General features: G+C 37.0%; 2 protein-coding genes across 5 annotated transcripts in view; both read left to right on the forward strand.

Moving 5' to 3' along the window:
• The first annotated feature begins 939 nt into the window (after positions 1 to 939).
• Positions 940 to 9,454, forward strand: LOC132113550 (E3 ubiquitin-protein ligase XIAP-like). Of its 2 annotated transcripts, XM_059521362.1 has the most exons (7): positions 940 to 1,103; positions 3,740 to 4,510; positions 5,266 to 5,365; positions 6,688 to 6,778; positions 7,757 to 7,793; positions 7,926 to 8,093; positions 8,513 to 9,454. In XM_059521362.1, exons 2-7 carry the CDS (start codon positions 3,745 to 3,747, stop codon positions 8,701 to 8,703), a joined length of 1,353 nt encoding a protein of 450 aa, XP_059377345.1. In that variant the 5' UTR covers positions 940 to 1,103; positions 3,740 to 3,744; the 3' UTR covers positions 8,704 to 9,454. The 2 variants fall into 2 exon arrangements, with proteins under 2 accessions (XP_059377345.1, XP_059377346.1); XM_059521363.1 differs by lacking the exon at positions 7,926 to 8,093 and having other exon boundaries at positions 941 to 1,103.
• A 524-nt stretch (positions 9,455 to 9,978) lies between these two features.
• The window catches only part of LOC132113551 (cohesin subunit SA-2), a 28,672-nt gene continuing 11,028 nt past the window's right edge, over positions 9,979 to 27,622 (forward strand). For 2 of the 3 annotated variants that reach the window (XM_059521364.1, XM_059521365.1), the window contains exons 1-14: positions 9,983 to 10,181; positions 21,959 to 22,091; positions 22,195 to 22,273; positions 23,226 to 23,369; positions 23,562 to 23,658; positions 24,341 to 24,417; positions 24,535 to 24,739; positions 24,818 to 24,969; positions 25,764 to 25,837; positions 25,966 to 26,089; positions 26,216 to 26,314; positions 26,487 to 26,566; positions 27,041 to 27,148; positions 27,355 to 27,466. In XM_059521364.1, the coding sequence (XP_059377347.1) occupies positions 22,048 to 22,091; positions 22,195 to 22,273; positions 23,226 to 23,369; positions 23,562 to 23,658; positions 24,341 to 24,417; positions 24,535 to 24,739; positions 24,818 to 24,969; positions 25,764 to 25,837; positions 25,966 to 26,089; positions 26,216 to 26,314; positions 26,487 to 26,566; positions 27,041 to 27,148; positions 27,355 to 27,466 (1,395 nt within the window). In that variant the 5' untranslated portion in view covers positions 9,983 to 10,181; positions 21,959 to 22,047. Of the gene's footprint in view, positions 10,182 to 21,958; positions 22,092 to 22,194; positions 22,274 to 23,225; positions 23,370 to 23,561; positions 23,659 to 24,340; positions 24,418 to 24,534; positions 24,740 to 24,817; positions 24,970 to 25,763; positions 25,838 to 25,965; positions 26,090 to 26,215; positions 26,315 to 26,486; positions 26,567 to 27,040; positions 27,149 to 27,354; positions 27,467 to 27,622 lie in introns of all 3 variants that reach the window. The other variant, XR_009425180.1, reaches the window with a different exon arrangement.

Below are 27,622 nucleotides of genomic sequence, written 5' to 3' on the forward strand. Positions count from 1 at the left end.
TTATTAATGCTAATAATAATTAAGTAAATAACACAATAAACCGCATGTAGCTGTCACATATTTTTCAGTTAGATAAAAATTGCTGTCACAAAAAGATTAGTAATAAAAGGAAAACAATGAAAGTAATTATATGAAAAAAATGTCATTGCGCAATTACAGTCCATGATCTATTTTTAGATCAGATTTTTTTTTTTTTTGGAGCCATCCTTTGCCGTGGTTATCAATGTGACAGACTGTAGAGTTGTTGAAAAACCGAATCGATCTGATACTCAGTACCTCCAGTCCTGCAGAATGGCTGTTATCATTGCATTTTTAACAATTTCAGTATACTTACTAACACCACTACTAGTCTGATTGAAGAAAAGTTCAGTTTGAATGTTTGTTTTAATTTATCTTAATCTCAATTTATAAGACACAGGTCCACATTTTTGTTTCTTCAATTATATATTTAAAAAAAACAACTATTTTCATGAATGGAATGAGACTTTATCTGCCATGAAAATACTCTGCTTGTAGGAGAAAATTTATTTTTCTACATTTTATATTTTATAAAACAAAATAGGGTCAACAATATTCTGGAAACAAAATTTTGGATTGTCTGTTTTCTTTTATCCACACTTTTCTATGTCTGGAAAATAAGTTCATACTGCGTAGGAACCCTGTCTTCACATTTATGATATTTAGGGTATAATAAAAAATGTTGTGGTTGGCTTTCTTGTAACGATAGAAAAATTCATGTAAGCTGGTACACAAAGCGAAATAAAAAAAATGTAAAATGTAAAAAAAATTCCAACCCACTTTCCAAATGACATGAAACTACGAATCTTACTAATGCAAAGGTTAACTCATGAAACATTTGAATTGGGAATTGTACTGGAGAGTCCCATTTAATTAATATTCATAATACAAACAGCAGCCAATCATCAATCAATTCCTACATCGGGTCCGCCCCCATTGTAAACTGACGTATTTACATTGTTTCCACCCTCTGCGTCGCCTGGAACACATTAATTTGCTTCGAACAAGGGCAGAACGGAGTGAAGATTGAAATATTTCAAGTACTGGAGTTGATTTCGAGTTAATAACGCGTTTCTTGACCTAAGGTAAGCAGACGATAAGGTTTATGACATCGCGGAATGCTAGCTCATGCTAACGCTAGTGCGCTGTAGTTAATCCTAGCCTGATTGTCGAGTTAAGGTCAAAGCCCGACCGTGCTCTTCGATGCGGCCTCCTTTTGAATGTTTTCCCTGCCTTGATCGCAAATGAAGGAAAGTGAAAGCTTTTCAGTCTACTCTGTAACACAAGGACTGTCAAACCGAAAACATTTGAACTTGACGCATTACCGTTGTGAGCAATGAGGTCCACACGCAGATCTCTGTTGTTAGTAAACCTTTTGTAGCATAATTGTTTTCAAGTTTAAGGCCTTTGTTGGAACCAGCTGGAACTTGGAACTAGATGGATATGCGCGTGTGTGTGGATCTAGATGTATATAACGTTACATGCATGCAATGCATTTGTTTTCCTTGATTATATTTTTACAGAGTATTAACAGGGCAATTCTATAATTGGAAGTTAGTCGTAATTCAGGATGGAAAGTTATTTCAGTGCTTTTCAAGTGTAATTTCCTTTCATTTCAAATGCTAAGATATAAAATGAAAGTAGCAGAAAAAATAGTCCTCCAAGTTTCTAGGAATTTTCTGATAGTTATGTTTTGGGCAGGACAACTTTTGACTCTTGCAGTGGAATGCTGTGATGTGTAGAAAGGTGTGATAATGTTACTGATTGTCATGATCATGTCAAGATGTGTGGACATAAGGTGCAGTCATTCCACTCGATTACAAAAAGATGTTGCATAAGATATTTGAATTGTAGTGTATATGATGTACAACCACATGATGCAAGATCATGATTAAGGTAGTTCCATGTAAGTGTAGTCGGGACAGATTAAACAGTTCTTAAATGTTCTTGAGCAGTGAGAACCAGGGTGGATGTTATATCACCTTACACTAGCTTGAGACGTGACTGACAGCCTCTTTATCTTAAAGTGACAGGAACTCAGAAAAACTCTCACGGTTACAATTTTTTGGATTCTTTTAAATCATTCATGGCTTTGCAATCCTTGTTCAAAGACTGTAGATATCCATTCAGTGTGTGTCATTGGTGGATGTGAGTCATGCACAAACAATGTAAACCCAACACACAGGAGGTTTCATGGAAGCTATGGAATGTTCTGATCAGCCCTTCAGGTTCACTATGTTCTGGTGACTCAATTTGATATCGGACCATTGTCGTGGAAATGACATATGACCTCCTTAGTAACAGCATTTCTGAACAAGATAAAGGTTTTTAAAACTTTGCAATAATTACACAAAAGCGAGAATCACTATTATTGATCATTCTTGCCTGATTGTATTGATCTGAGCAACCACATATCAGCAACCTAACAACCAGACTTAACTATTTGAAAACATTGCTTTAGAAAATTTAAAAATATACTAATTGAATTATTTTTGGTATTTTGTTGTTAGCATTGTTTTCTTCAGAACCTATTGAGTAAAATTAATATATATATATATATATATATATATATATATATATATATATGTATATATGTATATATATATATGTATGTATGTATGTATGTATGTATGTATGTATGTATGTATGTATGCATGTATGTGTGTGTGTGTGTGTGTGTGTTTTATTATTGTGACAAAAGGCAATTTTTTTTTGCGTCCTTTAGTCTTTAGTGTCACATGATCCTTCAGAAATCCTTCTGATATGCTGCTCAAAAAACATTTATTATTATCAATATTGAAAACTGTTGTGCTGCTTAATATTTTAGTGGAAACCATGATACACTACCATTCAAAAGTTTGGGTTAAGATTTAATAATAATAATAGTAATAATAATAATTTTATTTAGAGAGGATGAATTAGTGACAGTAGAAGACAATTATAATGTTACGCAAGATTGCAAATAAATTATTTTCATTGAACTTGAAGGTATGATGGTTTTCACAAAAATGTTCAGCAGAAATTATTACATTGATGAGAAGAATTATTTATATTTGAGCACCAGTGACTGATGAAAATTGAGCAACAAATCAGTAGGCTATTTGAAAATGATTTGTGAAGATTTCACAATCTTCAGTCAAGCTGAAGGTCTGAAATCCATGGCAGCTTTCTTTGGCCAAGGCCCGCCCATGAGTCCGTTTGACTGACATGTCCAACAACCAATCACAATTTGTTTCGTTCATCGTCACGTTTCGAGGTGTGGAAATGTTGCCACAAAAACAGACAGGTGGGAAAAACTCTCGGACGTATTTTAAAGATTCTATGCCTCGAGCTTTTAATATTTCACATTCTTTTTAAACTCCATTGTTTACTTGATCCTGATAAGTGCTCATTATCACAGTTGTAAACACTACGGCTTTCTTCTTTCGTGAGGGGGTTTTGTTTCCAGGCAGAAAGTTAAAGAATGCTACACACGTATCTCCCGGAAATCCTGTAGAATTCAATGATGACTTTGACATTCCTGAAGTGTTTCCACTTTTGCGTGCCATAGGCGTCAGATGTTTAGCCAACGGTCCGTGGGTGTGAAGTCAGAGGCTGAGACTACAATCTTATAGTCTTGTTGAGCATAAGAGACTCCTTTCTTAATTATTCCAACGTTGTAACTGCTAATGTATACATATTTGTATTTAATTGACAATGTTCTTTTTTTTTTTGGTTACAGCAATAATGGCCCAGTCAAGTCAAGATGGTGAAATTGTTGCTGATGATGGATGGTCATCCATTTATAATCGTGTGAATTCCTTCCAGCGCTTCCCCCGTTCTGAAGAATTTTCAGCCGAGCGTCTGGCCAGGGCAGGCTTTTATTTTACAGGTCAGGCAGACAGGGTGTGCTGTTTCAGCTGCCATGCGACAGTGGAGGACTGGAACCGAGGGGACACCCCACTGAACAGACATCAGCAAGCATCGCCCAACTGCAAGTTCCTCAGCTGTGCTCACGGCTTGAGAGTCTCCAACTTCATTCAAAGCCCTGATTACGACGAAGAGGCCGAAGCCAGGGAGTTCCAGCTCCGCACGGGAGAGGTGCTGGATCAGACCATTTATCCCAATAAGCCATACATGAAGAGCGAGGAAGCTCGGCTGAATACTTTCAGTAACTGGCCTGCAAGCGCTCCAGTTCAGCCTGAAGACCTGGCAGCAGCAGGAATGTATTACTTGGGCACAGAAGACATTGTGGAGTGCTTCTGTTGTGGGCAGAAGCTGGCAGGATGGGAGCCAGGTGACGATGCCTGGGGTGAACATGCAAAGCACTACCCAAACTGCTTCTTCATCTTGGGCCACGATGTGGGCAATGTGCCACTGCAAACACCTAGACCCAGGGTGAATGGGCAAAGACCCTCTATGGAGACTTTTGAGGGGCGTCTTGAAAGCTTCAGAGACAGACAACATCCCATAGACCCTGAGAGACTGGCAAGAGCCGGTTTCTACAGCACAGGTAACTACTGTAATCATTCTCCAAGCTTATTCAGTTATTTATACAACTAGCTTTTAGAGAACTTTGTTTTATATATATATATATATATATATATATATATATATATATATATATATATGGAGAATAGAGCACAGTGATGTATGTATGTATGTAGATTTATACATCATATGCAAGCTGAATAAATAAGCTTTCCATAGATGTATTGTTTATTATAATTGGACAATCTGGAAACTGAGGGTGCAAAAAAAATCTAAATATTGAGAAAATCGCTTTTGAAGTTGTCCAAATGAAGTTCTTAGCAATGCAATGCAATTACTAATCAAAATTAAGTTTTGATATATTTATGTTAGTAAATTTACTAAATATCTTCATGAAACTGATTTTTGGCATAAAAGAAAAATCAATAATTTTGACCCATACAATGTTTTTATGGCTATTGCTAAAAATATACCCCAGCGACTTAAGACATGGTTTTGTGGTCTAGGGTTACACATCGGCTAAACTGGAAGTTAGCATCACCCTAGTTCCCATAACAAAAACCCAATAGGATTTCCCCACTTTCTTTTGGATTATTGCAGAAAAAAAAAACTGTCACCAACAAAAGTTCCTGATTCTTAAAAGTTTTGTTCATCATGATGGTCTTCACAAATAAACCCACCTTTCTAGGTTTCTGGGTTTTGGCCTTTAAAAATGTCATCCTTGCAGCACACTGTTGGAAACCAGTGAACAAACTGTTGTGTTGTTTGATCTTATAGGAGAACAGGACCGTGTGCTCTGCTTTCGATGTGGAGGAGGACTGAAGACCTGGAGGCCTGAAGAAGACCCTTGGGAGGAGCATGCCAGGCACTATCCAGGGTGAATACTTTCTTTTATACTGAGACACTGTGGTGCATTTGCATGTTCACCAGAAAATTTGACTTGACGTCAAGGCTGTTCTTCTGCATATAATGAATGTATATGGTAACAGCTGCTGTCAAGCTCTAAAAGCAACAAGAGAGTTAGGAAAGCACCACTATTACAATTCTGGCTGATGTCAAAAATTGTTTTGTTAAGGATAAAGAAGTAGAATATAATAATGCTGTAGTATTTTTATATATGTGTGTATATATATATATATATATATATATATATATATATATATATATATATATATATATATATATATATATATATATATATATATATATAAACATAAAAAAAATGAAATTGGTCATTAAAATGTGAATTTGGGAGTCAAAATATGTTGAAATGTACCAGTATTATTTTAATATAATTTATATAATATTAATAGTTTTCACTTTAATATTAGTTAAGCATTTAGTGTGTTTTTGTGATTTTTATTTATTTTATTTTTTTTCATTTTAGTTTTAATTAATTTAGTACTTCAGGTTAAGTTTTTTTATATAATTAATTTTAAGTTTCATGTTTGTCAACTAACATTTGTTTTTATTTTTTGTTAATGGTAATATCCATTTTCATACTGTACGTTTATAGAGTTATTGGTTTCATGATTCACTAGAGATAACGTTGTAAGTGTCATAAAGGTCATTTAAACAAATAAGTTAGTTTTCATCATACGTTGAGTAAAGGCATAAATATATCCAATATTAACTGAAATTATAAGTTATAAATTATAGTCTCTTATATTATCTGATATGCTACTGATATATTGTGTATCCCTGAAGAAAAAAAATCATACTTTAAAATCTTGCCTTTTTATGTTTGATTGAACTGTTCTTAATCATTTCTAAAACTTGATTCTAAACACGCACTTAAAATTACGGAGCCCCGCACATGACATGCAAGAAAAAAATAAATAAATTGTGCGAACGATTTACTAGTTCGATCTCTCAATTTACTAAAACGTGCACACGATTACTATTGTGTTCCCTCGATTTACTATTGCGTTCGCTCGATTTGCTAAATCGTGCACACGTTTTAGCAAATCGAGGGAACAAATTAGTAAATCGTGCACACGTTTTAGCAAATCGAGGGAACAAATTAGTAAATCGTGCACACGATTTAGCCTTAATTTTTTCCTGTGTGTCATGTGTGGGGCTCCGTATAAAATAAATCATATTTATCAGTATATTTTAGATGTATATCATATGAGGCAAGCATAAACCATGATGAAAAAAGTGGTGTCTAATTGTGAAATTATTCTAATTGACCCCCAGCTGCAGTTTCCTTCAAGCAGAAAAAGGAGAAGAATATGTCAACAGTGTGCAGCTGAGATATCCAAACGGAGATCCAAACGGAGACCATTCAGTGAGTCATTAATTGTACTTTACACATTCATGTGTACTCAAGTTATTGTGCTGAATGTAAGACTGTCACTTATGATTATTTTGACGATAAATAAAGTAATCTGATCATTTTATATGGTATAAAATAGACCCAAGTGACTTTAAAATTACTTAAAATACCTATATATTAGCAGTGAGGCAATAATAAAGGGTTCAAATAAAATATCAAAAGCAAGTAATCATGGTTTTATTGAACAAAAGCGTAAAAATACATAATGTAAAAATAGCCTATAATCACAACTTATGTACATTATGTATTATATCAAATACCTGTGTACATTGTAAATAGTTTTTACACTTTACAGCACAACCTAATCCTTGTTTAATATTGACTAAACATTTAATGATATCAAATGTCCATTTATTCTTTAAAATTTGACCACTTCTTTATGATAGAAATACTGCAGCCACTGTCATTTCTTGAAGTAGAGCATGTGGACATCAAAACATGCAAACTCAGAGCGAGGGTTTACTTTTTATTTTGAAGTGGCAATGAACACATGTATAAAGATGGCGTTAGAGACGGTCCGTGCATGTAAATGATGAATGTTTGTGTGGAGCAGCATTTACTGTGAACGGAGCTGCTTTGAGATGCCCGTAACCGTAGCGCATATTAAATCCACAGCGCATATATTTATTTAACTGAAATACAGCCTTTGTGAATTCACAATAGCACTATGCTCTATGATTTTTAAATGGTTTAAATTTTTCGTGCAGCGTTAGAAAATGGTCTTATAATGCTTTGCATGGAATGACCTGAGCAAAATGCAATCATGGATTTTTTTTTTTTTTTTTATCGAGTACTCAAATTTAATTGAGGGATCGTGACAACCTAATTGAATGGATAGATTTCAGAATGAAAACAGTCAATAAACTTTTATTCTTAGATATATAGTGTGCTCTATGAGTAGTCTAACATGCTTGTAATTTTCCCTCACAGAGATCAAGTCAGAATGGCTTTACAAGTGATGAGCATAGTAAGTATTTCGGAGTTTAATTTACTTTCAAATCCAATGAATCAATAAGCATAGTTTTTATAACTGCTGTCTGCAGTAACACTGGAAACATCCTGTCTTCAGATATTTATTTGATTTCTACTTTGTGTTCAGTTGCACAGAAAGTCCTGCAGTCAGAGATTGCATGTAAAGCTGTAGATATGGGTTTTGACCACACCATAGTTGAGCGCACCGTTCAGCAGAAATTACGTCAGAACACCAAGGGTTATACTTCAGTAGAAGCCCTTATTGAAGACATCAGTGCCATGCCTGAGAAATCTGGCAAGTGCTTGTTTTCTTTTTCTTTTCTTATTTTTCTTTGAAAGTCTGCTTTGTATGCAAGGGACTTTTAAATGAAGTGAATTCCAACTTAGTTTTCCAAAAAAGGGCATGCTTTGCTTTAGGTTTTTGCTTAAAAAATATATATATATATATATATATATATATATTTTTTTTTTAAAACATCGAAATGCTTCAAGTGTATTGTAGCATAAAATGAAGTTTAATAATATATGTAAAATATAATATTCCACACATCGTGCAGATTGACAGCTTTTGAACATCTCGAAATATTAATAATAAAAGATAATAATAAAATAAATAAGCAGCAAACCACTTGTTGTTGTTCATATTATGGTGAGTTATTTAATTCTGTTATTGCTGTTTTAACGATGCGTTTGTTTCTTTCATCTCTTCTACAGAGGACCCCATGACCAAACTTGAGAAACTCCAGAGGGAGAAACTGTGTAAAGTCTGCATGGACAGTGACATTGACATTGTCTTCATTCCCTGTGGACACCTGGTCACTTGTCAGAAGTGTTCAGAATCCCTGAACAAGTGTCCCATCTGTTGTGCTGCCATCACGCAGAAGATAAAGACATACAATGCCTGAAAGACAAAGAAACCAGCACGCCAAAAGAACACTGATGTTTATTGAAAGTGGCAGAATGTAATCATTCCTAAAATTGGACATAGATGTGTAAAATTTAAGCTGTGTTTATATACATGTAGATGTGCTAACTTTTATAAAATTACATTACATTTTATTTTTTCGTGAAGAACTCAAAATAATGAGCTGTACATTTTCGTGTGTTTGCTTTTAATGAAGCCAGGGATACACTACATAATTTAACTTGGAATATATTGCAGGGAAAAGCATCTTTAATATATATACTTCTTCATACCTCTCAAATACACCGCCTCAGATTGATGTAGATTACCCTAGTGCCTTTATGTAGACTACTTTTTTATGAACATTGCCATTGTGGTTAATAATTTGGCAATCATGTTTTACAGTGTACCTTATATTTGATCTTTTATTTATTTCTTATAAAACAATAATTGCTTGACACTTTTAATCATGTTCAAAGTTGATTAAACTTCACCAGCCAATCTCATTTGTCTTCTAGTGTTTATGTGGCTCAAGTGGTAGAGCATTGCATTAGCAGCGCAATGTTGTGGGTTTGATTCCCAGGGAACACATGTTAGGTAAAACATGTTAGCCTGAATGCACTGTAAATCGCTTTGGATAAAAGTGTCTGCTAAATGCATAAATTTAATTCTGATACCTTACTGTTGTCATAATTCCTTTAATAATGACTTAATCATCCATCATATTGACAATAAAAGTGGAATTCACGGTGGATCTTTTCCCTTCTCTTTGATCTGTCAGTTTTATAATTCAGAAACTGGAAAGTGAGGCGAAAAGCCATTATGCTTAGAATAATATTTTGAATAATTTCCACCTGTTTACCCATTAGTGTAGTTCACTTTATATAGGTCATTATATGTATTTAGTAAGTGCTCTTCCAAGCACTTAGCAGATTATATATATTTTTAATAATTAAAAATGTATGTAAATGTATCAGTGTTATAATAGTTTGTGCATTTATTAAAATACTTTTGTATTATTTTTTTTACAATCAATAGCTCAAAGTGTTCTGATAAGAAAACAACTTAAATGTATTTAACAAATGTACAGATAGATATAATAACCTTATAAAATGCCCCAGAAAATCAAACCTATTGGAAAATATTACCTATTAATAATAAAATTGTTCATTTCTGACTGTCTACTGCACTGAGCATTTTCCACGTAAGGGCCTCGACCTCTAAACGTCAGTCTCGAGCTCACTGCAATCCCTCCACTGTCCACCAGGTGGCGGCTCTATACCGGCGGTTTCTCTGAGTGATCGGAACAACAAACCGAACGGAGCAAGCGGGGTAAGAGCGTGTCCAAAACCGCCTCTGACCGCCACTTTCAAACTACATCCATGAAATAGCCACGAATGCGCACTTTTAAGCCACTGGAGTCCATCTAGCTCTTCGAGAAGTCCTTATAAACAATCCGGAACCGACCCTGACGATCTGGTAAGTGGTAAAATGGCGGAGAAATTTATAGAAATTAATGGCTTTAGGGTTATTTGGATGATGTGTTAGCCGCGTTAGCCTGGTAAGCGAGGGACAGGATACGAGACGAGCCGCCGTGCTTCCGTTGGCGTGTTTAAATAATAAAAAACACCTATCCGTGCTCATTGGGAATTTAAACAAGCATGTTATGGTTTCACGAGCGAATGTAGTTTGTGTGTTTTGTGGCGTTTCATTGGTAAACAGTTAGCTAAGCGGGCTAACCTTACCCTGCACAGCCAGGAACACAAATCGAGAGGCAAGATGGAGGACGAGAACGCGATGTTTTCCCCCCTTTTCCGAGACGGAAAGCCTGATGTCGCACCTATTTTGCTAATTTCATCATATTGTCAATTTTAAACACGCTCGCTGATAATTTTACTCTTTATATGTAAGCGTGTGGTCGGTGCGTGTGCGTAATAACTGGAAACGAGCGGAGCCAAAATGGAGAATCCCGAAAACAGCTGTGTTGGATTGACTTCAAGATGGAGATTTTTTTTCTCGCCCATTCTGATCGTGGTTTAGTCGTTCTGTCAAATTGTAGCGCAATTTTGCGACTGTAATCTGCATTTGCGCTAGCAAGCTCGTCGTTTAACGGTGATAATTGTGGAAGTAAAACACCGCGAGTAATGAAGTACGTTAATATCGTGGGAAGACGTGCGACGAGGAGGAGTTCGTGAGCGTCTGATCTCAGCACTCAGCTTCACATACTAACGTAGCTCCATACATTAACAGATCCCATTATAGATCCCATTATATCTCACTTCTCTGGACCAGTGGGTCGTGACCCGAAAATGGGTCTCGCTTCTGTTTTGACAGGTTGCTAAAACAATTCTTAATGAAACTGTGTAACGTTAATGGTGCTTATGTAGAACAGCAAATGAAATGTGCCGATCAACTTTTAAACGGTGGAAGAGACACTTCCCATGTCTTTTGTTGTTGACGTCAGAGGACGTGCGTCCAATCAAACTTTACGGTATTTTGGCGCAAATTCATATTTTACTTGGTAAACTGGTTAATACCGATACACTATTTGTTGTATGTTGTTATTAAGTTTGGGATAGGATAAATAGGATATGAAACTAACATGCTATTTGCGTAATGAAGGATCTGTGCAGTTCATTGCAGTATACAAAAAATATGATTTTGTTTACGTGCCTTACTGTACAAAGTGAAACCCAGTTCTGTCATTATATGATAAGAGGAAGTGGATGTTATAGACTGATTTTTTTTATATATATGGAGGCCACGTCCGGTTTACAATTACTATGTGTTTGAGAGATTATATACACAACTGATCCGTTCACACGTTGTTAGCAAACATGAACTGGAAAGCACGAGATAAATAATGATGCGGAGCTAGATTTGAGCTAAGCTGTCATTTTCGTGTGTGTGTCTCACAATGGCTGTGGATAGAAGCGTCATTTGGCGCCACTTTTTCTTCGAACGCATTGTCGATGATTATGCCATGGCTTTTGAATAACGTTACCCGCCAACTACATTGAGCTTTAGCGAGTCTGCACCGCATTTAAATGCTGCTTATTGTTACTTGCTGGGTATTACATAACTGTTATATCACGTTCTCCGCACACGCTTTTCACGTGCATTTTGTGCAGTGATGAACATCATATTCGTCATCTTTTTTTTGAGAATGATAATGTACTCTGTGATTATGCTATTTAAATAATTTCACACACATTGGTGTGCTGAAAGCCACACCTCTTTATGCACATATATGGTTGAATTCGAAGTGTTGCGGGTAATATAGAGCACTTGTTTTCTTTGGAATATTTTTAACAGAGCATTAATTCAGAATATTGTGTCTTAATGCGTCATTTTTACAGCGGTGGCCCGGTTCCATCCTTGCTTTCCTCTCTGTTCATGTTTATGTCCACAAATGTCACTGGCGGGCTCTGATTGGATGAGGGGGAAAGGAGGACGGACGTGTTACGTCCTTATATGGGCACAGAGGTAGACCCGAAGCGCAGGCTCTCGGAGATGTTTCCTGGAAACTGTGGAATCTGGATAGCCAATCAGCAGGGACGCCGCGCGATATGACTGACTCAGTGAACCGCGCCCACTTGTTTTCATTCTGAACCGCGGGCACATCTTCAGCGCGCGGCCCAGAACAGCCTGCATCACATTCATGGCACTCTTTATCACATTCTGCGTGTCGTCAGTCCGGCTCCGGTCATTACGTAAAGGAATTTCCACCTGCATGATTGTCAATCGACAGACGCCAGTTTTGTGAAGAAATTGCAACTTAGTTGGACTTTGCAATAAGCATCTATAATTAAAACCGTTTATTTATACTGATGCACTACCATGTATGTCATGAGATTACTGAATAGCAGCTTGCTGCTCAGGTTACTCCCAGAGGAATAATCTGATTTATTTTTAATCTTATTTTTAATGCTTATTCTTGCTTTATATATATATATAAATATATATATATATTATATATATATAAATATATATATATATATTATATAAATCACAAAAATCCCGTGCTGTGGGCACATCCATTGAGACGGGTGCAGAAGATGTATATTTACTCTACTATATGAAACTTATGCTTTTCGAATGTGGAAGTGTGATAAAAGCCTATTCCTCTGTATTCGTGCTGTTGTTTTGATTTAGTGGTATTTTTAAGAGTTATTTTGCAATGTGTGTTATTTCTACAATGCTGTGAGGAAGTGAGTGCCTCTATAATAAAAGCTAAACCTGCTAAATCGTTGATGAAAATGTTTGTGACTGCACAAATGTTATCTGCTCTTTAGTGTTCTGTTGCACTGCCTTGATCTCGTAAGAGGGGAAGTAGTATTTTCCTTTATAGTTTTAAATTCAGTGAGGGATAAACTTTATTCATTCATTCAGTCATTTAGGTCCTCTGAGCATGGAGAAATAAGAGGAAAAACTCGTACTTCTTATTCTATTTTTATTTTCTGATTCCTGCTACCACATATTAATGGAATTGCAGTATTTTTTTGTATTTTATTGTAAACATTCACGTTTAACGAACATAAAACAAACAAAAATGCTTATACTGAAAATGTAAATGCAACAAACAAACAAAAATCGACATTTGTATAGTATTTAATAGAAAAAAAAAAAGTCTTGCAATTGGAGGTAAAAACCTACAAACCGATTCCAAAAAAGTTGGGACACTGTACAAATTGTGAATAAAAACAGAATGGAATGATGTGGAAGTTTCAAATTCAGAATACAACATAGATGACATATCAAATGTTTAAACTGAAAAAAATTATAATTTTAATGGAAAAATAAGTTGATTTAAAATTTCATGGCATCAACACATCTCTAAAAAGTTGGGACAAGGCCATGTTTACCACTGTGTGGCATCCCCTCTTCTTTTTATAACAGTCTGCAAACATCTGGGGACTGAGGAGACAAGTTGCTCAAGTTTAGGAATAGGAATGTTGTCCCGTTCTTGTCTAATACAGGCTTCTAGTTGCTCAACTATCTTTGGTCTAGGGGTGTGCACGGATAGTCGAACATTTGAATATTCGTTCTGCTCTAATTATTCGATAAATAAAAATGATATTCGAATTTCGCAAAAAAAAAAAAAAAAAAGTTCACAATAAAACCTATTTTGGTCACTTTCTGTGATTCTCCACGGCATATTTGAAGATGTATGCAAGCAAAAAAATTATTAATGAATGAATCAGAGGCCGTTCACATATCGCGCCTAAAAACGCATGGAAAACGCTAAGCGCGCCACTTTCTCCTTCTTTCCAAAGTGCTCGGGCAGAAGCGCTCATGAGGCGTTTGCCATTGCCAAGCAACAATGACGTGCTCTCTCCATTAAGACGAAAATTTTCAGCAAAGGATAAATGGATTTGCAGCACAAAAAATCGCTTTCAGTAGCTCTGCTACTAAATTTATTTCAAAATGGCATTCCATATAGGCTACAGCTATAATCAGCTGTTCCTTCATCTTGGCTGAGCTTTCAACGTTGTTACGGGAAAGGATGAAGCTGAATGATTAGTTCTTGTCACATGACCTGCGGTGCGCTTGCAGCATTCTGAAAAGTTTAGATGTTTTTAACTCGATGCAGTGCGACCGCGTCGCTTCCATTATGAGCGCGCATACCGCGCGCCTACATTGGAAATAACGAACTTGAGCGCGCAAAAGACGCGATATGTGAACGGCTCCTAAGAACTGCGGTCTTCTACAGTACTTCAAATATGCCGTGGAGAATCACAGAAAGTGACCTTGTTGCGTTATCTCTCAAGCAACGAATAAACACCGCTAACTTGGAGAATGCAGTGAAAACTCATCTTCTCGCGTCTGCCTTAGACCCTCGGCAAAAACATCTCAGGTTTCTCGATGAAAACATGAGAGAAGTAAGAAAAAAAAACTTTTTTGAACATTATCAGAGCATTTTCCTTGATGCGAGTGGTGCGGATGCAGCCGCCGTCACCAATGATGAAGAGGATGCAATGCCCACTCGTCGGAAAAGGCTGAGCCTGTTCTTCAGCAATGATTACAGAGAGTCCAGCCGAGACGAGTGGGAACAGTTCTTGCTGGAGCCATGTATTGCACAAGATGAGTATCCCATTCAGTGGTGAAACGAAAACACGAAGCGCTTCACAAAACTTATTCGCTTAGCACACCGTTATTTGTGAGTCCCAACAACGTCTGTGCCATCAGAGCGCGTTTTCTCTGCGGCTGGCCTTATTGTTAACAGACTAAGGAGCCGACTTTCCCCCGATCATGTTTACATGCCCGTATTTCTTAACAAGAACATGTAAAACAATAGGAAAAAAGTTTAAAAAGATTTGCTGACAGTTTAAAAGTTTCAAAGTTAAGTGTAGGCTACGTTCTACAATAGCCTGATTGCTGCAGGCTGCTTTACGTTTTTCCTTTGTTCACTTTTTTTTTTTTTTTTTGCTTTTAATCTGTACTTTTGAGCATATGTTGTTTTAGAACTTAGATATACCTTTTAGCATTGATGGTGCTTTTCCAGATGTGTAAGCTGCCCATGCCACACGCACTCATGCAACCCCACACCATCAGAGATGCAGGCTTCTGAACTGAGCACTGATAACAACTTGGGTTGTCCTTGTCCTCTTTAGTCCAGAACACATGGCGTCCCAGTTTTCCAAAAAGAACTTCAAATTTTGATTTGTCTGACGACAGAACAGTTTTCCACTTTGCCACAGTCCATTTTAAATGAGCCTTGGCCCAGAGAAGACGCCTGCGCTTCTGGAACATGTTTAGATATGGCTTCTTTTTTGACCTATAGAGTTTTAGCCGGCAATGGCGAATGGCATTGTGGATTGTGTTCACCGACAGTGTATTCTGGAAGTATTCCTGAGCCCATGTTGTGATTTCCATTACAGTAGCATTCCTGTATGTGATGCAGTGCCGTCTAAAGGCCCGAAGATCACGGGCATCCAGTATGGTTTTTCGGCCTTGACCCTTACGCACAGAGATTGTTCAAGATTCTCTGAATCAATTGGATGATATTATGAACTGTAGATGATGATAATTTCAAACTCTTGCAATTTTTCTCTGAGAAACTCCTTTCTGATATTGCTCCACTATTTGCTGCAGCATTGGGGGAATTGGTGATCCTCTGCCCATACTTGACTTCTGAGAGACACTGCCACTCTGAGAAGCTCTTTTTATACCCAATCATGTTGCCAATTGACCTAATAAGTTTCTAATTGGTCCTCCAGCTGTTCCTTTTATGTACATTTAACTTTTCTGGCCTCTTATTGCTACCTGTCCCAACTTTTTTGGAATGTTTAGCTCTCATGTAATCCAAAATGAGCCAATATTTGGCATGACATTTCAAAATGTCTCACTTTCAACATTTGATATGTTATCTATATTCTATTGTAAAATAAAATATAAGTTTATGAGATCTGTATTTCTGTAAATTATTCCATTCCTTTATTACTCACAATTTGTACAGTGTTCCAACCTTTTTTGAATCGGGTTTGTACTATTACTGTTGGTTGTCACTGACACAGTTTACCCCAGTGCTTCTGAAACACTTTACTTACAACACAATGCTATTTTGGGTGTGGGAGGGGGTCTTAATTTTATAACTGATAATAGCATATGCAGCAAATAGTGTATCTGTATTAGCTAATTTATTCCTTGTTCCTGACTCCTGACACAGTTTACCCCACATTAGTGAAATAATGTCCAGCCCTCTACATTGCGGGTAAATCACACGCATATGTGACTAAATCTTCACTCTAAATGATGTCTAATACTAGACAGTGGCTAATAAATTCTCAGATTTTACTCGCCAGTGTGTGAGTTGGAGGCTAAGTATAAGTTTAGCCCAGATATGTTCACTCGCCAAACACTCTCTGACAGAGAGTTTCTCTCTCCGTCATGCGATCTGTGATACTTCTGTTAATCTCAATGGATGCACAGCGTACCTGTGTTTGACGTACCGTAAACTCTACTGTAAAGGCCCACCACTCGCCGTCATTTGGTGATAGAGAGAGAGTCTTACATACATGCAGAATTGATGCGCTACATGTAAACGATATACTTTGTTGTATTTTTCTATCAAAATAATTGAGTTCCTATGATTTAGTTTTTTTAATTTTAAGAACTGTCAGGTTTTTTGGTAGTGGGCGAAGCTAATGTGCAACGACAATCTCATTGGCTGGTGCTCAACTATTATCGTTCCTGTTTTGATTTCAGCAAATCATTTTGAGTGAACACACACAACCTGATTAATATTCATGAATCCAGTAGCTCGCTAATCCTAAGTGCATTTTATAATGTGTTTAGAAATTGTATTATTATTTTTATCATCTTATAAGTATTATTGTAAGGTCCCCCCCCCCCCCCTTTTTTTTTTTAATTTTTATTTTTTACAGAATCACTGAACGACCAACAAACCACCACCACCAGTCCAGTTCAAATGTTCATTTTAAATATCTATGCATTTGTATGTTAACCAAGTTTTAATTCTAATTACTAAAGTTCTTTCATTAAATAATACTTGATTATTAGGGCTGGGATAAACGATTATTTTTTAAACGATTAATCTAGCGATTATTTTTTCGATGCATCGATTAATCTAACGATTAATTTTTCCAGACCGATTCGATTTCGATTATCTCCCCATTAATTGACTACTAACAATTTATACATGTTGATTTACATATCTGAATGAAAAAAACATGAATTCCTTAACATTGCAATATATGTTTATTGCTCTTAAAATTACAAAATAAAAGACTGACTAAGAATGCATTACTTTGCACTTGTATAGAGATAGCATTCAATAAAACCTTGAAGCCTTGAAAACACATAGCTTACTGAAACAAGCTTACTGAACACATAGGACCTAGCTTACTGAAAAAAGTTCTTCTTTCAGATGAAAATAACTTGATGTCTAGCATTCAATAAAAAAGTTCACCCAAAATACTTGTTTAGAGCAATTGAAAGAATACAGTAACCAATGTAAACTTTAGGGCTTTAAGCTAATACAGAGAGTGCTTTTCCAAAAAATAAAAAAATAAAAATTAACAGTGGGAGCCAGCAGCCTGTCATGTAGAAAAAAAAAATCTCAGAATGCTCCACGTGAAACTTTGGCGTTCCGCCCTTTTTCTATCGTGTCTAATGATTTTGGTTAATATGCACGAGGGAGAGAGAGAGAGAGAGAGAGAGAGAGAGGAAGAGAGGAAGAGAGAGCAAGACAGCGCTCGTGTAGTTTGAAGACTGTGAGTGCGCGAGCGCGCGTGAAACTTGGGTGTTTCGCCCTTTTTATATCGTGTTTAACAATTTTGATTAATATGCACGAGGGAGAGAGAGAGCAAGAAGCGCTCGTGTTGTTTGAAGACTGTGAGTGCGCGCGCACAGCCGGGGCTCTCTCTCGTACGTGCCCTGTCAGGTGCCGCAGTCATTCTATTCTACATCACTCACCGATCAAATAAGGCTTTGACAGCCGCCAAAAAAAAACATCAATGCAGAAAAACCGCTGGATTGGTTATATAACCTTGGACAGAATGTTGATCCGGCCATCGCGTATATTCAGCGCACATAAGGTAAACGTTTTGCAAACGTTTTTTAGAGAAATAAAAACAGGTCGACGAATCGATGCGCATATTTTGCGTCGACGCCATCGATGACCTCGACGCGTTGTCCCAGCCCTATTGATTATCATATAATGCTTCACTGACTGATGTTAAGAGTGTACTTTCAGATATTTAAAAAGCAGTGCAGGTTTGTTTTTGTTTTTTAGCAGGAATAAAATAACTTTTCATGTGTACCTCAGACATTTCTGACTATATCGTCCAATGACAAAAAAAAATTGAGAATTATAGATTAAGGTGGAGGCACCACTTCACAAAATTTAGCATTTATCAAAGAAATTCATTCTTACAGGTTTAGTATTAAAATAATTGTAAAAAAAAAAAAAAAAAAAGATTGCTCCTAACCCAGCTTAAGAGGCAAATATAAATTGATTGTTGGTTTGATTGCCTGCAAGTGCGTAAAAACGCAGTGACTCTGAAACATCTCAGCCAAAGGTGTGGGACTGTGTGTTTGTCTGAGCGGTGGCAGATGAACAGGACTCTACAGTGAACATGAGCTCATTCTGTGCTGATGCTTTATGCTGTTTTTGTTCACCGATATGATCTCTGAAATGTTAATTTCCCATTTCTCTAATACCACCTGTCTTTGACTAGCAATAGCAGTTATTGTTTGTCACTGATGTAAATAGTCAACGGCATTTAGTTCACAAGTATGCTATTTGATATGTGCTGGCCCAGTGTCCTCTTTCAGTGTGAATCATGGTAGTGTTATATGATATTATTTATTACAGTGTGTTGTTGTGTACATGTCATGAACAGGCGGTTTTGACATCAGGCATATTTCACTGCAGAGCTGTGGTCCACTCATGGACTGATAATATCACATTGCTCTTATATCTTCCTCCTTGGTTGTACGTGTTAAAGAGATAGTCTTTAAGTCTGAACTAACTGGTGTAAAAAAACAGTTGTAGTTCAGAGAAATTATCATTTCTGTCCTTTTATCTATAAGCAAATTTAAAGAGATACTTCACCCACAAACCCACAAATAAAACATACTCAGCCATCGACTTAAAACACATACTTTTAATAACATAATTTTATGTTCCACAAAACAAAGAAATAAATCCATACAGGTTTAAAATGAAACAATGGAGATCGATTTTTTTTTTTTTTTTTTGTCATTTTGGGTGAACTGTCCCTTTAACAGCATTGTCAGAATGCTGTGTTCTTTGTCATGTTCTGGTCTGAACCCCTCTGTTGGAGGGTAGTCTTTTGTGTAAAATATGGTCTATAACTTTTTGTGTAAGTATGCTATTAAATATTCTTAAGAAATGAATAGGGCTGCAACTAACGATTATTTTGATAATCGATTAATCTGTCGATTATTTTTACGATTAATCGATTAATCGGTTTATGTACTTATATTTTAGTAAATTATTAATAAATGGTCTTTATCATTCAGCATAGATTTAAGAGATTTTAACCATTTTGCACTGTCATATCCTCATCAAAAATATACCTGGAGTTGTTTTATTGTGTTAGTAATTCTTTTGTAGAACTCTTCTGCAATCAGAACACTGACCCATACTCTAGCAAATTTCACAAGGAGATTTCAAATAAAGTTTTCACCATGGCAGTCCTTAGAGCTCCTAAAGTAGTTTAACATCCCGAACGAAGCTTATTAAGGAATCTTTCAGAACATATTTTCACGAAGAATAAGGATAAAACAGAATAAAATTGCAGTGCATTGTATTTTATTATTTACTGGGAAACAGCTTTATAGCTTTTGCTGTGAAATTGTAAACAATCCTTCGAATAAAGTGCCAATGGCATGAAACCTGAATGGAACTCACAATTTAAAGTAAAATCCATCAGAAGGTTGTCCAGAAAAAAAATAGGACACACACAAAAAACCTGCTGTGTGAAAAAGAGCAGTGAATAATACTTAGAAAAAAAAGTGCATTTCAAATATCTACATTTAACTCTCTCATTCAGTCATAATTAGGCTGCACGACTGAATTTTGAACTGGTAAACGACAAACTGATCACAGAACATGTTTGTAAAGCTTTAAATGTTAACTGTTAAAAAGCAATGTTATCAGCTTTTACGACTAAACATTTGCAAACAACATTGTACTGGAGAATCTGCACAAATAAAAGTCTTAGGGGCCGTTCACATATCGCGCCTAAAACGCGTGGAAAACGCTAGGCGCACCGCTTTCTCCTTCTTTCCAAAGCGCTCGCGCAGAAGCGCCCCTGAGGCGTCTGCCTTTGCTAAGCAACCTCCTTGCTCTCTCCTTGAAGACGCGGAAATTTCAGCAAAGGATAAATGGATTTGTAGCTCAAAAAAATCGCTTGCAGTAGCTCTGCTACTAAATTTATTTCAAAATGGAAATCCATATACAACTATGATCAGCTGTTCCTTTCATCTTGACTGAGCTTTTAACGTTGTTACGGGAAAGGATGAAGCTGATTGGTTAGTTCTTGTCACATGACCCGCGGTGCGGTTGCTGCATTCTAAAAAGTTGAAATGTTTTTAACTCGATGCGGTGCGGTGTTGGAAATAACGAACTTGAGCGCGCAAAAGACGCGATATGTGAACGTCCCCTTAAACAGTGCAGTAGTGCAGAGTTTACAGGTTACTCTTCTTTTTTAAAGGCTCAATGTAAAGTACTCCCACATCACGCTGAATGCTGCAGACATAGACATCATATGATGTCTATGGCTGCAGAGACGCTGCTCGGGAAGCACGTGACATAAAACAAGGCCAGCTATTGGCTATTCGCTACTTCTCCAGTTGTACTGGCTGAGTAAAACCTCCGGTGGCTCATTACTGCCACACTTTGGTCACCGCAGATTTGAAATATGCACGAAATGAGCCGCTTACGGCAAATAAAAGTTATTTAGCAACGAATCGATGACTAAATTAGTTGACAACTATTTTAATAATCGATTTTAATCGATTAAATCGATTCATTGTTTCAGCTCTAGAAATGAAGAAATAATTCTGAAAATGATGTGTCATTAAATATCATTGTTGTTTTGAAATGATGCTTTTACTAGAATTAAGAGGTGCACCTGCAGCTTTCACTGGAGTTCCTTCAGTCTGACTGAAAGAGTCTCTGTCGGAGTGATCAACTCAGGAGCGCGGAAATAGAGACATACTGCCCCACTGTGGCTACAGTTTAACTGCCTTTATTCACCTATCCATAATGACAGACTGATCGAAGTTGTAGACATAAAACGACCAAACTGTTTGTTTTGGAGGCATTTTAATTTTAATAGCCCACATATACTGCTGCACTTTTTGTATAATAAGCATGAACGGGAGAACACATTAATAACATGGCTTGACCATTAGAATTCAGTAACCAGTATACACAACAAGTCTGTCAAAAAGGTTTTTAATTTTGTGACTGGTTACTATTTAACTTTTGATGAGACCTTGAAAACTGTTTTTCTCACAGGAGTTTGTCAACACTGTACAACGTGACATTCAAACTGTATTAAGATGCACCTCTCGTAGCTTGAGAACATGAAAAACTGACAGCTGATGCATATGAATATAAGCCAGCAATTAAAAGCCAGGGTTGATTTATAATATTAAGCTGGCAAGAATTCATAGGTTTCTGATATACGTGTGCTTGTTTTTAACCTTTTAACACATAAGGATAATGTTTTTGCCCATTTTGTGTTTGAATGTTTTAGGTTTATGAGACAAAAGTACCTGCTGTTGCCCTGTGTGTATGAAGACAACGCCCTTGATTAGTTGAAGTGGACCAGAAGATGTTAAAGAAATGATAGCTGCATCGGAATTACAAACAGAGTTTCATTTCACTCAGTGAGTGCACAGACACACAGGAGTAATGAATACAGATTGTGTGCATGCATGCGTTCACACATTCTCCTGCACTCTGATAATATTGATCTATTTGTGTGAACAGGGACACTGACACCCGATTCTCATCAGACACTGATTTCGATGATCCTGATGGGAGGAATGCCATCATCGGGAAAGGGAAGGTATGAGTGGACTCTGACATTTTTGATTATCAGAAAGACTTTACAAGATTTCACAAGGTTCCTTTAAATGGCCTTTTACTCCTCTTCCATGGAAATGGTTCTGGAGCTAATTATTGACCTTTATGGACTTAAAAGGAAAAGTTCACTTAAAAATGAAAGTTAACTCACTCTCAAGGCTTCCGAGATGTAAAGTTTGTTTCTTCATCTGAAAAGATCTGGAGAAAGGCAGCATTGCATCACTTGCTCACCAATGGATCCTCTGCAGTGAATGGGTGCCGTCAGAGAGAGAGTCCAAGCAGCTAATGAAACCATCACAGTAATCCACGCAACAGTTTGTAATGCATACAACTTCAAACCATTACTTATATTTGTCCTCTACCCATAATATCGCTTTCTTCAGTGAAAAAGTCATAATTTAGGAGAGAAATATGCACAGATCAAGCACAGTTTAAAAGAAAACAGTCAAAAAAAATTCTGAAAAATTTCTGTGATATTTTATTTATTTTTTTCACTGGAGGAAGTGATATTTTGAATAATTGACTCTCATTCAGTGGACACTCATTCAGTACAGAGGATTCATTGGTAAGTAAGTGAAGTAATGGTAATTTTCTCCAAATCTGTTCCTATGAAGAAACTAATCCATCCATATCTTAAATGACCTGAACGTGAGTTTATTTTCAGCAAACTTATTACGATACGGATAACGAATGATGAGGTAACCATGTTTCTGTATAACCTGCCAACAAACAAATGAGTTTATATAAATTTTTTTAACCTAAATTAATTTAAATCAATATCTTTGTACAAAACTCTTTGCAACCAGTTTGCACATGATATTTGGGAACTTATTTGGTGTGGCCGTTACACCGTTCTCCAATTGCTGATTTTATCACTTTTTAACTTGTAGAGAGTTTGATTCATTTCATTATCCTGTGATGTCATTATGCTTCAGGCGAAGAAAGGAAAGAAGGGCCCTGGAGAGAAAGGGAAAGGAGCGGGGAAAGGAGCTGGACGCATGAACGGTCACCACCAGGAGAACGGCATGGAAAATGTCATGCTTTTTGAAGTGGTCAGGCTGGGAAAGAGTGCCATGCAGGTCAGTAAGCATATGACCGGCTTTTACACTGCCTTCTGTCTCGCTCTGGCATTCACATCTTAAATTCCCTCGTGTGGGTTTGTGGCTTCTGGAGGGATTTGAGTGTTGGCAGGAGAATATGCAGACAGATGTAACGCTGTGAAGTCGAGCAGATTTTGACCTTTGCAAGATTTCTGCTATCCTCTTTTGCAGTCAGTCGTTGATGACTGGATTGAGTCCTACAAAAATGACAGAGACGTGGCACTTCTCGAATTGATCAATTTCTTCATCCAGTGCTCTGGCTGCAAAGGTTTGAATGTCATTCTTCATGTGATCTGGTTTGAGCTTGTAGATAATAAATGCTGCATGACAGACATGATGGTTCTCCCAAAATTAAAATTCTTTCATTTTTTATTTAGAATTATTTCATTCCAGTCTGCATTATTTTTTTATTTTTTTTTGTGAAACAAAAAAAGAACATATTTTGAAGAATGTTTGCACTGCTGCCTTCCATACAATGAATGGGGACTGGGGTTATTGAGCTCCTAAAAGGACATTAAACCATGATAAAAGTGGTTCTCGTATTATATTCAAAGCTGTCTTAATCCATGTGTGAGCTTTGTGTGAGGAACAGACTAAAATCATAGACTAAGCCCGAATCATTACTTGTTCAAAAACAATTTGATAATTTTTGGTGTTGATTCTAGTATAGTTAGCTTAGATATCATAGTTGTCAGAATAATTATAATTCTCCTTGTGAAGTTTCATTATATGGAAAAAAAATAATTTTGCTTTGTGCTAAATATTTCTGTTCTATGAATAAAGTAAATAATGACCGAATTTTCATTTCTGGATGAATGTTTCTTTTTACTTTTTTCTTTTTAGTTTATATAAAAAAAAATAAAAAAAATAAAAACTTGGTACACCTTTTAAGTCTTGAGCTAAACATACGTACCAAACTTTCAGTCTTATTTTAAGTGTTATCTTTACAGGTGTTGTCACAGGTGAGATGTTCCGCAACATGCAAAACTCTGAGATCATCAGGAAGATGACCGAAGAGTTTGATGAGGTAAACTTCACGCTTCAGCCCTGAAAAATGGCTTTCCTGAAGAACGTGTTTCATCACCACTAGTGTGTATTCTATGTATTATTTTGTGCTAACCAGTGAGAGTTGATGTTATTGCAGGACAGCGGTGATTACCCGCTCACCATGGCCGGGCCGCAGTGGAAGAAGTTCAAGTCTAGTTTCTGTGAGTTTATTGGCGTGTTGGTGCGGCAGTGTCAGTACAGCATCATCTATGACGAGTACATGATGGACACGGTCATATCACTGCTCACCGGTCTCTCTGACTCTCAAGTCCGAGCCTTCAGACACACCAGCACACTGGCAGGTCAGTATCTCTGCTGCTTTGTAAATCTGAACTTTGTTTTGATTAGTCCAAACAAGACGCATTTTTCTCTTCCCATAGCTATGAAGTTGATGACGGCCCTCGTGAATGTAGCTCTGAACCTCAGCATCAACATGGACAACACTCAGCGGCAGTACGAAGCAGAGAGGAACAAGATGATTGGCAAGAGGGCCAATGACAGACTAGAGCTTCTACTTCAAAAACGCAAGGAGGTGAGTGTTGTCTGAGACAGAGATGGTGAATATGTCTGAATAAATTCTGCATGTTGATGTTGTCTTTGAGCAACCGTGAAAGCTGAAAAGGGAAGAGTGAATAAGTGAAGCTTTCAGAGGAACAGGGGATTCATTGCGCTTTTCCCTGTGGAGACTCACTTCCCTTTGCGTGAGGCTGCCAGGCCACTGCAGCGTTTGCTGCTTTCCTTCCAAACACCTACGCCTCTGTTGGCCAACAGCCACAAAAGCACACGACCACCCAAACACTCAGCACATTTCATCTGTACGCTTTCCCCCTCATTTAAAGCTGAGTAAATAATTAAAAAAAATAATCCTATTCTAATGAGAAAGTGTTATTGTGAGGTCTCTCGGGTCAACCACAGAGCTCGTTCTGTCAGCATCCCTGAGGTTAGAGCTTGCCTGAGTACGAAAGCTGTTTAACTGGCGCTGTAAATGAACTGGGTTATGTAATAACAGGCCCTGCTGTTACACCATCTGCATGTGTGAGTGAGAGGTTTTATTGATGTCTTGATAGTATTGCATTAAACCACGTGGACACACAGAAGTTGAGTTGTAATATTGTTAGTTTAGAGGAATATGACAGCATCTGTAGCATGCTCTCGATTGATATATGTACAGAAAAACACTTATAGGTCAAGTCAGTGGAGCAAGCATACATCACTCGCACCATAGATTGTTGTATTTCTTTATTTTATACAAACTGAATTGTTTTCTGTATAGAAGCAGATTGTGCCTACAGCAATGATTATAGTGCACTGTTATTTTCTTTACAGTTGCAAGAAAATCAAGATGAGATTGAGAACATGATGAATGCCATTTTCAAGGGTGTCTTTGTTCACCGATATCGGTATGCACTCTCATAAACGTTGATTTTCTACCAGCACAAGCTTAAATCACCAATTACTACTTCAGTGATTACTCAGTGATACTCTGTGGGTGTCTGTGGGCTTAAGTGCTTCTGTTATTCCTCCTCAGTGATGCAATAGCAGAGATCCGGGCGATCTGCATAGAGGAGATTGGCGTGTGGATGAAAATGTACAGTGATGCATTTCTTAACGACAGCTATCTGAAGTATGTGGGCTGGACGATGCATGACAAGGTGAGGATTCAATCTTTTTTTCTCTCCTATTTCTTTAATCCCTAAATATAGAGTCAGATGGAGTTAGTCACGACACAATCCTGGAGTTGGAACGAAACCATAACACTCTTCCTTTCTCCCTCTCAGCAAGGTGAGGTGCGTCTGAAGTGTCTCACGGCTCTGCAGGGGCTGTACTATAACCGCGAGCTCAATGCCAGGCTGGAGCTCTTCACCAGCCGCTTCAAGGTGAGAGAACCATCTGGAGATGCTTCTCATCCAAAATAGACCAAACACAGAAATTAGTCATCAGAATACTCCTTTGTGAAATTATTAAGAGATTAATTCAATGATTTTGTCAGTTTTTATGGATCTTTTCAATATTTTAAAATAAAATGGGTTGTCTATTTGTCTCCATCAGGACCGCATTGTGTCCATGACGTTGGACAAGGAGTATGACGTTGCAGTGCAAGCAATAAAACTGCTCACACTGGTGTTACAGTACGTGTAAAACATACTTCTATAGCAGTTTCTTGCATCTATATTTTGCAATTATATTTTATTTGACTTATAAGTTGGTCATTTGTATTGAATATGAGTTAGAAAGAAGACAAAACAAGTGTCAACACATTTTTAAATTTTTTGTTGTTTAAAGAATTTCTTTTTTTTCAGCAATGAAGCATTTACTGATTAAAAGTGGTAGAAAGATTTTTAACATGATATTTATTCATCAAAAAATGTATAAAAAAATGCATCACTATCAAATATTAAGCAGCACAAATGTTTTTTCGCATTGATAATAATATGAAATGCTGCAGCAAATCAGCTAAATCTTTCAGAGTGGTTATAACATCAAAATAAACCACTGTTCACGAAGTGAAAAAAAGTTAAATGTGCAGGCAACACTGTAGACACAACCAGCTGTGATAATCAGCATGACAGGATGCTCATGTGCTGTTGTTGTTTGGTTTACAGTAGCAGTGATGAGGTTCTGACTGCAGAAGACTGTGAGAGCGTGTACCATCTTGTGTATTCAGCCCACCGACCCGTCGCTGTGGCAGCTGGAGAGTTCCTCTTTAAGAAGTGAGTTTCACTCATCCTCACTCACTCATTCATATACAATGAAGCTGTACAGGAATCTTCACATTTCTGCTTTTCTATAAACCCAGTCACCGACCTACTCCGTCATTAAAAAAAATTGTGGAGATTGTGTATGAACAGACATGGTGATGAGACAACACTAGCTTGAGGTAAACTGAATAGCTTTACATTTTCATCTTTGTTCGCAGACTGTTCAGTCATCGAGACCCTGAAGATGACAGCATGCCCAAGAGACGAGGCAGACAGAGTGTGAATGCCAACCTCATCAAAACCACCGTCTTTTTCTTCTTGGAGAGTGAGGTGAGATAAAATCAACAGCATCATTGTGAATAAGGTGTCAGTCAATCAAGTCCGTGCTGTTCATATGATGAAGTTGAAGGGTGCAATTTTAGTTCAACCAGTGCTGTTAAACGGAATTGCAAAAATAATGATTTTAAACGGTTTTCGCAGAAAGCC

Source organism: Carassius carassius, chromosome 33 (assembly GCF_963082965.1).
Source record: "Carassius carassius chromosome 33, fCarCar2.1, whole genome shotgun sequence".
Taxonomy (NCBI): Eukaryota; Metazoa; Chordata; class Actinopteri; order Cypriniformes; family Cyprinidae; genus Carassius; species Carassius carassius.